We start from the raw sequence: 13178 nt of genomic DNA on the forward strand, positions 1-13178 counted from the left end.
CACAGATCGTGGAAAGGGTCGTGATGGACCGGTACCTGCGATCGTTACCTGTGACTCTGCGCAAGTGGGTGAGCCATGCAGACCCTAAGTCCGTGGACCAGTTGGTCGAGCTGGTGGAGAGGTACGTGGTGGCTGAGGCGTATGCCCCAGCGAGCCCCGATGGCGCACCGGCAAACTCCCACAGACACCGGTAAGACTGTTCCAGGGGAGAAGGGTGCTGGGCGGTGGGATGAACCTAAGACTGAGGGTGTAGAACCTGGAGACAGGCCTGCCAGGCCAGGAAGGTTCTTGCCCCGTAAACGACTAGACATTAATATGATTCAGTGTTTCCGGTGTGGCGACTTCGGCCATATTTCCGCTAATTGTTCACTTACAACTGAACCTATGCAATGTGATACTGCTCATGTCTACCGCAGGGGGTCTTTCTTTGCACAGACAGCCTGTACGGCTGTCCGGCAGGCTGAGACTGTTAAGCACATGTGTGTACTTACTGTAGATAGCAACCGAGTAGAGGCACTGTTAGACTCTGGTAGCTTGGTGACACTTATAAAAGCTGAGCTGGTGAACCCCTTGAGGCATACAGGGAAAACTGTTGGTGTGACCTGCATACATGGGGATACTCGATATTATGTTACTGCTGAGGTGAACATCGAGACACCATGTGGTTATGCTATAGTTTCTGTAGGTTTGGTACATGGTCTGATGTACGATGCAATATTGGGGAGAGACTTTGCTCACTTCTGGAAGTTGTGGGAGAGCCGTTTTGTTCCGGAGGTGAACAACCCCGATCCATTTGAGAAGGTTGTCGATGTAGTGGAGGAGGGAGTTTCTTCTGAGTCAGAGTTATTCCCTTTTTCTACTATGGTTGGCGAACTAGAGAATGCGGAGCGTGATGGTGGCCCGCCAACTGATGTGCCTCCCATTGAGGTGGGAAGTGTTGTTGGGCCAGTGGATCGTCTGCCTGATTTAGAGGTCAGAAGAGAGGTCTTTGCCGTGGAGCAGTTGAATGACCCTACTTTGGTAAAAGCCAGGGAGAATGTAAAAGTAGTTGATGGTAAACCTGTAGACCCTGATAGTCCTTTGTCCTATCCCCACATGGTAATGTGGCAGGATTTGTTATATCAGGTGACTAAGAAGGGGGAAGATATTGTGGAACAACTAATAGTTCCCAAAGCCTACAGAAGAACAGTGTTGTATCTGGCCCATGGTCATATAACGGCAGGCCATCTAGGGGTAGAGAAAACCACTGAGCGAATAATGCAGAGGTTTTTCTGGCCCAGGCTTCATAAAGAGGTATCTGACTTCTGCGCATCCTGCCCTGAGTGTCAGTATCATGCTCCCAGACCACATTTTAAGGGTCCACTAGTTCCATTGCCTATTATAGAGGTGCCGATAGTGAGAGAGCACCTGGAACAGGCTCAACAGGCACAGCAGAGGGTATACAACCGCAATGCTCGGTTACGCAGCTTTGCTCCTGGGGACAGAGTGTTAGTGTTGGTTCCCACTGTGGAAAATAAACTTTTGGCTAAATGGCAAGGCCCCTTTGAAATTTTAGAAAGAGTGGGACAGGTCAATTACAAAGTTTACCAGCCGGGGAAAAGAAAGCCGGAACAGATATACCATATAAATCTGTTAAAGCCCTGGAAAGATAGAACGGTACTGTCGGCCGTCCGAGCCCTTCCAGTAAATCCAGGGCCCTTAGTTCCCGAAGTGACAGTGGCAAAAACCCTGTCGGCAATTCAACAACGAGAGGTCAAGGAGTTTCTGATCAGAAATAGGATGGTGTTCTCTGACGTACCTGGGAAAACCTCGGTCGTTAAACATGACATCATCACTGACCCAGGGGTTAAAGTTAATCTAAAACCCTATAGGTTACCAGAAGCACAAAGAGAATCTGTGTTGAAAGAAATTAAAAATATGCTAGAGTTAGGGGTTATTGAAGAATCACATAGTGAATGGTCAAGTCCCATGGGGTTGATTCCAAAGCCCGACAGGAGTGTGCGTTTCTGCAATGACTTCCGAAAGTTGAACAGTGTTTCAAAATTCGATGCCTACCCGATGCCACAGTGGAGAAGGAGGCATTGGCCATAAAGTGGGCATTAGAGGCTCTCAGGTACTAGGTTGGTAGAAAGTTCAAATTGATCACTGACCATGCCCCTTTGAAGTGGATGTTCGAAAATAAGGACAGTAATGCTAGAATTACGAGATGGTTCTTGGCGTTGCAAACTTTTAAATTTTCAGTGGAACACAGGCCAGGGGGCCTGTTGTCTAAAGCAGACGCGTTGTCACGCGTTCATTGTTTGCGGGCTTCAGTTGTTCCGCCCCAAAGGTCGAAACAAAGGGGGGAGGATATGTGATAGGATCACTGGTAAAGTGGTCTGTGACAGGGACATTTATCCCAGATTCCTGTCTTATGTGTTTTAAAATCCCCAGGAGAAAGTCTGCAGTGTAGCAGGCTTGAGTTTCGGCTTTTTGAAAAGCCGGTTTGGGACCTGGGGGTTGTGGGTGAGAGGAGAGGGAGGTCTCCACCCACGGCACTCCAGGTTTTGGTTCTCGCAGCCTGGTAACAGGTTGTTAGGGTTTCCACCTGAGAGTGGCCAATATAAGCCTATTGTGTTGAGGGCTGATTGTCTCACCTGGGAGAGCAGACAGGGAGTTTGCTCAGAGACACTTGGAAAACCTATCTGTAAGTACTGTGCTGTGCTTTGTTGCTGGGCAGGGCATTAGGCCCTGCCAGGTTCTGGTATTGAGGGAACTACCTGTGAAGTTAGTGCCCCGACAGGGCTAGGATTTATGTTTGTTTTCTTTGTGGTATTTTTGACATTGTACAATAAAGACTCTCGCCGACCAGCTTGTACTCGCATCCAGACTGGTGTGCTGCTTCCCTGCTGCTGTGTGTGTGTGTGTGTGTGTGTGTAAGGAAGGAGCCCCCTACCCAGGAGACGGACCTCCTAATCTGACTGTGTCACAATATATATATATATATATATATATATATATATACACACACACACACACACACACACACACACACACACACACACACACACAGGCTGCTGAGTGAGATTATTATCTGAGTGCTGCCAATTGCATGTTGTATCTTCTGGGATCCAACTGGGTTCCTTTACGGAGGGCACTGGAGCATTTATTTCTACTGACACGTGAGTGCCGCCCATGACTGTGTTTATATATCTTTCAGCACTTTCTATTTGGACATCCTATGTGGGAAGGCACCCAGGATTGCTTCAGAGGGCCAAGCATTGTACTATATATATCTGTGTGTGTGTGTGTGTGTGTGTGTGTGTGTATATATATATATATATATATATATATATATATATATATATATATATATATATATATATATACACATGCGCGCGCACACACACAATAGCTCCGCTAGCATGCACAGAGCTGTGTTGTTGTTAGGCTATTATTCATGCAAAAGCTAATGGTACACTCATGCAGCTAATGGTACACTGTATTTAAACTGTTTCTTAAAGTAGTACTACAGTTTCATGTCATTGATTTATTCTTTAATAATATATTACTTAATGTTTGTCATGTATGTTTTTTTTTTTTTTTTTTTAAATCACATGCACAATATTCTGTTATTGGGCATTTTTACCTGGTTGTTTTTTTTTCCCCCAAGTTCTCGGCCTCCAGAGCCTCAGAAGCCTCCGACCTGGTCCTACTTAGATAAGGGAGGAAGTTATGGTAGCGACGAAGAGGAAGCAGAGTATCGACGTCAGTTGTCTGACCAATCGAAACGTGGATTTTATGCACAGCCATCTAAATACAGGGATACTGAACTGTGAGCTGCTGCACAAAAGATCTGGTTTAATTGTACAATTCATTTCAGAGTATATACATGAAAATAGATTGTGTTTTATATACCGTTGCTGGAACTTGCCATGTGTTAAGTAGTTGAAACCTATTTTGTGGCCAGGTACATAGAGACATTTTGCACTCTTTGTTCCATGTAACTAATTTGTTTTTAACATATTGCAGATGCTTGAATTCTTATATCAAACTGGAAAACACAACTACAGAATAAATGTTTGGTACAGTGTAAATATAATCCATAGGGTTACATAGTGAAAATTTGTGTTCTATCATGTGATTGTATGATAATGTGTGTCTAGATTATGTTGTATTATGTTCACAACGCAACTTGTCGGACAGGAATACTTAACCCTTGGCACAGTTTATGTTTCTGGATTAACAGCTCATATAATTCTTTAGATCTTTGCTAGTTCAGTTGTTTTTTATCATTAAAGTTTGCCCATCTGTGTTTAAGATTATTTTGACACTTTCGAACTACATTCCAAAATGGTCCTTTTTTTTTTAAGTGCCTTTATGCAGAAATGTAAACTTGCCTTGTATCAATACAGAGCAATTTATAATTCATGGCTGTTTTAGTGTTACTTTGTCTCCAATCATTTGACTTAACTTCTTTAAAATTGACCAGTCAGTTTGACTGTTACAAAATTAGGTTTGTAAATGTTTTAGACTGCCAATATTGAAGGTTTTCTTATTAATAAACTGATTAAATTACAACTTTGATTTAATTCTTTAACCAAGGAATTCATGGAATCCACTTTATGACCTAAAGAATGTTCTATACATTGTATTCAGATGTTCATATCGTGTAACACAGAAGTAGAGTCAATTTACGTTACACATGTATCACTATTTTCCTGGGACCATTGGAAAACTGATATTTGTCTTCTATAAACTAAAAAAAGTCATATCATGTGAGTATATTTAGTTTTGTCTTAAAAGACCAGTAAACACTAATTTTAATTTTTTTTTTCATCCCAACTGTTATAATATTAAACCCACTCCTGCACCCTCACCAACCCTTTGTACCAGAGGTGGTGTTTCTGGTGAAAACGGAAGTTTCAGGAGTGCAGCAACAGAGTGATATGAATGACACAATACACACACAGTTTAAGTTAATGAGCTAAAATTATTTATTTATACTTAGCTTTGATTTCTAATGAATTATAATAATGGTGCAATACAGCACAATCACATCCGGGAGCCTCGCCCTACACAATAGGCTGGATGGGTACACCGAGCCCAGCACTTTCTGCAGTCAGTATTTAAGGCTACCAGACTTCTGCATTTCACATCCAATTATAGGGCTCCTAGCAAAGACCGAATACTATATACATTATAAGATCATAATATTAAAATAAATATTAGCATTAGGGGGCAGCATTGCCTCAAATATGGTTATTGGCACATTATTATAACAAGTGACATTGATGTTTATATGTTCAAAACTCATTGCTTTAAGCAGTAAATGTTGCACAATCTTAGATGCACTAGTCAAAATATATAAGTAAGGCACATTCCTTTGAGAATCCTATCAAAGGGCTCCTTCTAATAAAACAGTAAAATATTTGGTTAACATAGTTGAATATCAGTATCAAACTACATAGCTAAATTAGTAGAAAAACATAATCTTAATACAATCACTAATATATACATTAAAAGTACTCTGAACAGTTTAACAGCAAAATAGCACAACAGCCATTTTGTTTGTATCCCCTGTCACAGGTGTGCTATTTTTATTTCTACTGGGGACCATGTAATTAATTTTAGTAAATTGTCAAATGCCGCACAAAAAAACTATTTTGTTATAACAATAATTAGCCATAAGGGCTTCTGGAGATAATATTGATTAGACACCAGTTTTGGGGTGTCCTTCATTTCACCACATTAATATTATACTATACTGGAATAGGTGGAATAAATGTTATTAATATATTGACTGGAGGAGTCAGGATATCTGTGTGGAGTCTTATATACTAGGCTTTACTTTATCTGTTAAGATTAGATATTGTGTATTCATTAGTTTCCTTATGACTAACTTCAATAGAAAATAATATAATTTCCATTTTCTCATTATCTGTGTGATCTAGAGTCTATCCTTAATATCTTTCTATATACCACGTAGCAATAATAATACAGACACACAGCAGGGTCTTTATTTTATTGCACATTCTTTATTACATTTCTTATCACTATTTCTCTTTTTTTAACCTCTATTTTGCTGGGTCATGTCCTAAAGATAAAGTACATTCTTAAATTATACCCAATAAATATTAAGTTTTTATTGTAAATTAAGATTAAAAAAAAAATTTTGTGCACCGCCAAAAGGACAAAACCTTTTTTTCTTCTTTGTATCTTTGACTCATTACTACTCTTGTCCTTGGTAGCACCCCTGAATGAAATCATAATCTGTTTTTGATATCAATACAGGGTTTTCTAATCATTGTTACATTGTACAGATGTATATATTCCTTTGTATTTGTGGATAATATATTTTGCAAACTCAGTACATGAAAAAATGTGGATCAAAGAAAAAAATACATATAATATTGATCAACCAAAACACAGGTGATAGAATCCTTAGGTGCTCTCTATATACTTATAACTATATGTCCATATATTCATAAAGGTGTTTCCATATGGCTGTCTTGTCGCTTTTTCAAATTCTCTTGTCTGTCAGTGTTCATACAAAACAAAGAAAAACATCCATATGTGTAGAATTGCAACAAACAAAAGGACACCATTTCAATATAACATTGAATTCAAGTGGTATAGAGAATCCCGTATTCCCACTCTATAGTGGAGAAATGTAACATACTCACTTAAAGTGGTAACAGATACATAAAGGTATCTTTCAATCAGTAGCCTCCAGTCCACACCAAACGTGTCACACCCAGTGTGACGAGGAAAAAAGAGCACATACCCACTCACATTACTTTAGAGCAGGTTAAAACACATAAAGGTATCTTTAGACATCCGAATAGATATAGGTATTAGCGTACCCAACTCACACGAATTTTCAGAACATTAAAAAGGGTTTAAATACACACAGTATCTAATCATTTTAGAACAACCCATAAATGTTCAAGTAAAGACCTTGTAAGATTTATTGGTAACAATGACAACAGAAAAAAGTACTCCTATACAGTGCATCCGGAAAATATTCACAGCGCTTCACTTTTTCCACGTTTTGTTATTTTACAGCCTTATTCCAAAATGGAATTTATTAATTTTTGTCCTCAAAATTGTACACACAATACCCAATAATGACAACGGGTAAAAAGTTTTTTAGAGATTTTTGCTAATTTAATAAAAAATAAAAAACTAAGAAATCACTTGTACATAAGTATTCACAGCCTTTGCTCAATACTTTGTTGATGCACATTTGGCAGCAATTACAGCCCTAAGTCTTTTTGAATACTCCACAAGCTTGGCACCTATCTTTGGGCTGTTTTACCCATTCCTCTTTGCAGCACCTCTCAAGCTCCATCAGGTTGGATGGGAAGCATCGTTGCACAGCCATTTTCAGATATCTCCAGAGATGTTCAATCGGATTCAAGTCTGGGCTCTGGCTGGACCACACAAGGACATTCACAGAGTTGTCCTGAAGCCACTCCTTTTGATATCTTGGCTGTGTGCTTAGGGTCATCCTGCTGAAAGATGAACCGTCGCCCCAGTCTGAGGTCAAGTGCACTCTGGAGCAGGTTTTCATCCAGGATATCTCTGTATATTGCTGCATTCTTTCCCTCTATCCTGACTTGTCTCCCAGTTCCTGCCACTGAAAAACATCCCCACAGCATGATGCCACCACCATGCTTCACTGTAGAGATGGTATTGGCCTGGTGATGAGTGGTGTCTGGTTTCCTCCAAACATAACTCCTGGCATTGATGCCAAAGAGTTCAATGTTTGTCTCATCAGACCAGAGTCTTTCAGGTGCATTTTGGCAAACTCCAGGTGGGCTGCCATGTGCTTTTTACTAAGGAGTGGCTTCCATCTGGCCACTCTACCATACAGGCCTGATTGGTGGATTGCTGCAGAGATGGTTGTCCTTCTGGAAAGTTCTCTCTACAGAGGAATGCTGTAGCTCTGACAGAGTGACCATCGGGTTCTTGGTCACCTCCCTGACTAGGGCCCTTCTCCCCCGATCGCTCAGTTTAGACAGCCGGCCAACTCTAGGAAGAGTCCTGGTGGTTCTGAACTTCCAGTTACGGATGATGGAGGCCACTGTGCTCATTGGGTCCTTCAAAGCAGTAGATATTTTTCTGTACCCTTCCCCAGATCCTGTCTCGGAGGTCTACAGACCATTCCTTGGACTTCATGCTTGGTTTGTGCTCTGACATGCACTGTCAAGTGTGGGACCTTATATAGACAGGTGTATGCCTTTCAAAATCATGTCCAAACAACTGAATTTACCACAGGTAGACTCCAATTAAGCTGTACGAACATCTCAAGAATGATCAGTGGAAACAGGATGCACCTCAGCTCAATTTTGAGCTTCATGGCAAAGGCTGTGAATACTCATGTACATGTGATATTTTTAGGGTTTTTTTCTTACTAAATTTGCAGAAATCTCAATAAAACTTTTTACATGTTGTCATTATGGGGTGTGCAGAATTTTGAGGACAAAAATTAGTTTATTCAATTTTGGAATAAGGATGTAACAACAAAGTGTGAAGTGAAGCGATGTGAATACTTTCTGGATGCACTATATATAGGGGCACACCTCTTCATAAAATATACCTTTTAATGATTTAATCTAAAATCCTGGAATAAATATAAAATACACAGAAACCTTAAAGGACATGTATGAGATAACCAGCAAAGATCCAACTGTAATGTGAGTACAGAAACAGAAAAAAATATGAAGAATTAAATACATATAAATAATAATCACACTTAAATGTGTCAACAATAATTAGTGTTAAAAAGGCATCTATGCACAAGTGTAAATGAGTGTAAATAAATCACCACAACCGTGGATATCGGAGAAGATATAAGAGAGCATACATTATTATTATCCTTTATTTATATGGCGCCACAAAGGTTCTGCAGCGCCTTACACAGTACATAAATGAGCACACAAGAAAAGCAGTTAATAGTAATACAAAACAATGTAGGACAAGGACATGGTTTATAAACATAGCTGCATAACACAAGCAACAGAACATGAGCAACCAGGTGTTAGGTGTCATTGTGGGTAGTTAGGAGTAAATGATACTATGAGTAGGGGGAGGAGAAGCACGTGAGGGAGAGATAAAAGAACAGTGCTGCTAATGTATGAGCGCAGCTCCAAAAGTGATAAATAGTGGTATGAGTACATTCATATAATGACAAAAACTACATATGCATATGATGACAAAAACTTACATTTAAAATAGCACCAAGACCACGATAATGTGCCCTAAAAAATCCTAATATGCGTGCATAATCCAATTGGGGCGTCCCTCAGATACTTTAGGAAGAATTTGACCTTTTCAATATATGCTATTAATCGGAGGCATCATTCAGCTGCTACTATGGGAGATGAAAATAGACTGTGCATTTACACGGACTGGGATCTACTTTCCCCAGTCCTGCAAAGCATCAGACTGTGAATAAGAGTACCGCGCAATGGCACATTGAAGAAACAGTATGCCGGTTTCTGCTGCCAGCACTTTAAGTTCTGGGCTAAACCCTGTTGCAAGGCATTGCAGGTTGTCAGCCCAAAACGCAGCTGGTGAGAGAACAGGAGAAAAGAGAAGGTACATTTACGTAAGTAAAGGTGGAATTCTCACAGAGGCAGATGGTCACAGCACAGGGGTACCGCACGAGTAGTGCCGAAGCGCGTCTTGCCGAGGGGGGGGCTTTTTCAAGGTGTACTGTCTTTCCAACTCATAGAATGCCAAGGAAAAATGCGTAATTATTTTTTTTTGCTCTATTCAGGATTGGATTGCAAGTGTCTAGAATTTGCTGTCTAGTGGATTTTCATTCACCATAGAAAAGAAATGTATGAACTTTCCAAGAACTGGCTAATGATTTTGGCTTATGGGCTTGATTGAATGCTATGAAGGAGTGTACAAGTAGGGTTTGTGTTCATGACCACTGGCTTAAAAGAGCAGTGTTCTTACTCCTGAGATATGGAGCCCTGATTCAGAAGTTGGGGGATATTTTATTTTGCAAACTCAGTATATGAAAAAATGTGGACCAAAGAAAAAAATACATATAATATTGATGTCTGAAGTAGTATTTAAGTCCATATTTTTAGGGGAGAATGCAACATTTTCTTTGATTGCTACAAAGGGGAACTAATGGATGGTTGGTTATTTTTCAAAGTGCTTTTGAAACAGATTTGCAGTGAATGTCTATATCTTAAGTGATTCTCTTCACAAACACAAAGAAACAACAATGTAGAACAAAGAAGAACAGCGTCAGAAGTGGGATATTGATGTCTGAAGTAGTATTTAAGTCCGTATTTTTAGGGGAGAAAGCAATATTTTCTTTGATTGGTATAAAGCAGAAATAATGGATGGTTGATTATTTTTCAAAGTGGTTTGTGAAACAGATTTGCAGTGAATATCTTAAGTATTTCTCTTCACAAGCAACAAGGAAGAGACATTGTAGAACAAAGAAAGAAAAGGAAGAACACTGTCAGAAGTGGGATTTGAACCCACTCCTCCAGAGGAGACTGCAACTTGAACGCTGCGCCTTAGACCGCTCGGCCATCCTGACACATGAAAAACTATATTTCATAAAAATTGGATAAAACTAACCAAAATTACTTTTACAAAGGCGCAATGTCCATGCTGCTGTTGAAACTATAAATTGCTTTTTCAATTATTTTTCAAAGATGCGTAAAGTTGGATAAATCAAAAAGATATTGTAAAAATAACATTAACACGGCATTACCTATAATTTAGGATTTTCCAAATATTAGAGAAAATCTTGACACAAATAACATCTTCACATGCTCTACAATTAATGCTTGAATTTTGTATTGATTGATTGAGAGCTGCATTGAAAGAAAATCATTACTCCAAATGTGGCAGTTTTCAAAATACATTGAAAAGGGGATGTGCAGTATCTATTTCTCTAGTTCATAGAATGCCAAGGAAAAATGCGGTAATTATTTTTTTTACTCTATTCAGGATTGAATTCCAAGTGTCTAGAATTTGTTTTCTTGTGGATTTTCACTCACCATAGAAAAGATATTTATGAACTTTCCAAAAACTGGCTAATGATTTTGGCTAATGGGCTTGATTGGATGCTATGAAGGAGTGTACAAGTAGGTTTTCTGTTCATGACCACTGGCTTAAAAGAGCAGTGTTCTTACTCCTGAGATATGGAGCCCTAATTCAGAAGTTGGGGGATATTTTATTTTGCAAACTCAGTATATGAAAAAATGTGGACCAAAGAAAAAAATACATGTAATATTGATGTCTGAACTGAAGTAGTATTTAAGTCCTTATTTTTAGGAGAGAATGCAACATTTTCTTTGATTGGTATAATACAGAAATAATGGATGGTTCATTATATTTCAAAGTGGTTTGTGAAACAGATTTGCAGTGAATATCTTAAGTATTTCTCTTCACAAGCAACAAGGAAGAGACATTGTAGAACAAAGAAGAAAACTGTCAGAAATGGGATTTGAACCCACGCCTCCAGAGGAGACTGTGACCTGAACGCAGCGCCTTAGACCGCTCGGCCATCCTGACACATGAAATGCCGTATTTCATGTGTCTTGGATAAAACAAATTAACCAAAATTACTTTTTCAAAGGTGCAATGTCCATGCTGCTGTTGAAACTATTGATTCAAATATTAGTAATAAATTGCTTTTTCAATTATTTTTCAAAGATGCTTAAAGTTGGATAAATCAAAAAGATATTGTAAAAATAACATTAACACGGAATTACCTATAGTTTAGGATTTTCCAAATATTTGAGAAAATGCTTGACACAAATAACATCTTCACATGCTCTACAATTAATGCTTGAATTTTGTATTGATTGATTGATTGAGAGCTGCATTGAAAGAAAATCATTACTCCAAATGTGTCAGTTTCCAAAATACATTGAAAAGGGGATGTGCAGTATCTATTTTTGTAATTCATAGAATGCCAAGAAAAAATGTGGTAATTATTTTTTTTGCTCTATTCAGGATTGGATTCCAAGTGTCTAGAATTTGTTGTCTTGTGGATTTTCACTCACCATAGAAAAGACATTTATGAACGTTCCAAGAACTTGCTAATGATTTTGGCTTATGGGCTTGATTGGATGCTGTACAAGTAGGGTTTGTGTTCATGACCACTGGCTTAAAAGAGCAGTGTTCTTACTCCTGAGATATGGAGCCTTGATTCCGAAGTTGGGGGATATTTTATTTTGCAAACTCAGTATATGAAAAAATGTGGACCAAAGAATAAAATACATATAATATTGATGTCTGAAGTAGTATTTAAGTCCATATTTTTAGGGGAGAATGCAACATTTTCTTTGGTATAAAGCAGAAATAATGTATGGTTGATTATTTTTCAAAGTGGTTTGTGAAACAGATTTGCAGTGAATATCTTAAGTATTTCTCTTCACAAGCAACAAGGAAGAGACATTGTAGAACAAAGAACACTGTCAGAAGTGGGATTTGAACCCACACCTCCAGAGGAGACTGCGACCTGAACGCTGCGACTTAGACCGCTCAGCCATCCTGACACATGAAAAACCGCATTTCATAAAAATTGGATAAAACAAATTAACCAAAATTACTTTTTCAAAGGTGCAATGTCCATGCTGCTGTTGAAACTACTGATTCAAATATTAGTAATAAATTGCTTTTTCAATTATTTTCCAAAGATGCTTAAAGTTGGATAAATCAAAAAGATATTGTAAAAATAACATTAACACGGAATTACCTATAGTTTAGGATTTTCCAAATATTTGAGAAAATGCTTGACACAAATAACATCTTCACATGCTCTACAATTAATGCCTGAATTTTGTATTGATTGATTGATTGAGAGCGCATTGAAAGAAAATCATTACTCCAAATGTGGCAGTTTCCAAAATACATTGAAAAGGGGATGTGCAGTATCTATTTTTCTAATTCATAGAATGCCAAGGAAAAATGCGGTAATTATTTTTTTTGCTCTATTCAGGATTGGATTCCAAGTGTCTAGAATTTGTTGTCTTGTGGATTTTCACTCACCATAGAAAAGACATTTATGAACTTTCCAAGAACTGGCTAATGATTTTGGCTTATGGGCTTGACTGGATGCTATGAAGGAGTGTACAAGTAGGGTTTGTGTTCATGACCACTGGCTTAAAAGAGCAGTGTTCTTACTCCTGAGATATGGAGCCCTGATTCAG

At 38.6% G+C, this 13178-nt stretch overlaps 1 protein-coding gene and 1 non-coding gene across 4 annotated transcripts in view; one reads left to right on the plus strand and one right to left on the minus strand.

Annotated features, from left to right (window-relative positions):
• TJP2 (tight junction protein 2) overlaps positions 1-4410 on the plus strand; it is a 217085-nt gene extending 212675 nt beyond the window's left edge. For all 3 annotated transcript variants that reach the window (XM_088476614.1, XM_088476612.1, XM_088476613.1), the window contains one exon: positions 3653-4410. In XM_088476614.1, the coding sequence (XP_088332740.1) occupies positions 3653-3818 (166 nt within the window). In that variant the 3' untranslated portion in view covers positions 3819-4410. The remainder of the gene's footprint in view (positions 1-3652) is intronic.
• Positions 4411-11452: 7042 nt separating this feature from the next.
• On the minus strand, positions 11453-11535 carry TRNAL-CAG (transfer RNA leucine (anticodon CAG)). Its single transcript has one exon. It is a non-coding gene; the product is annotated as a tRNA-Leu (tRNA).
• Positions 11536-13178: the final 1643 nt, after the last annotated feature.

Source organism: Taudactylus pleione, unplaced genomic scaffold (assembly GCF_031769625.1).
Source record: "Taudactylus pleione unplaced genomic scaffold, aTauple2 ptg000190l, whole genome shotgun sequence".
Taxonomy (NCBI): domain Eukaryota; kingdom Metazoa; phylum Chordata; class Amphibia; order Anura; family Myobatrachidae; genus Taudactylus; species Taudactylus pleione.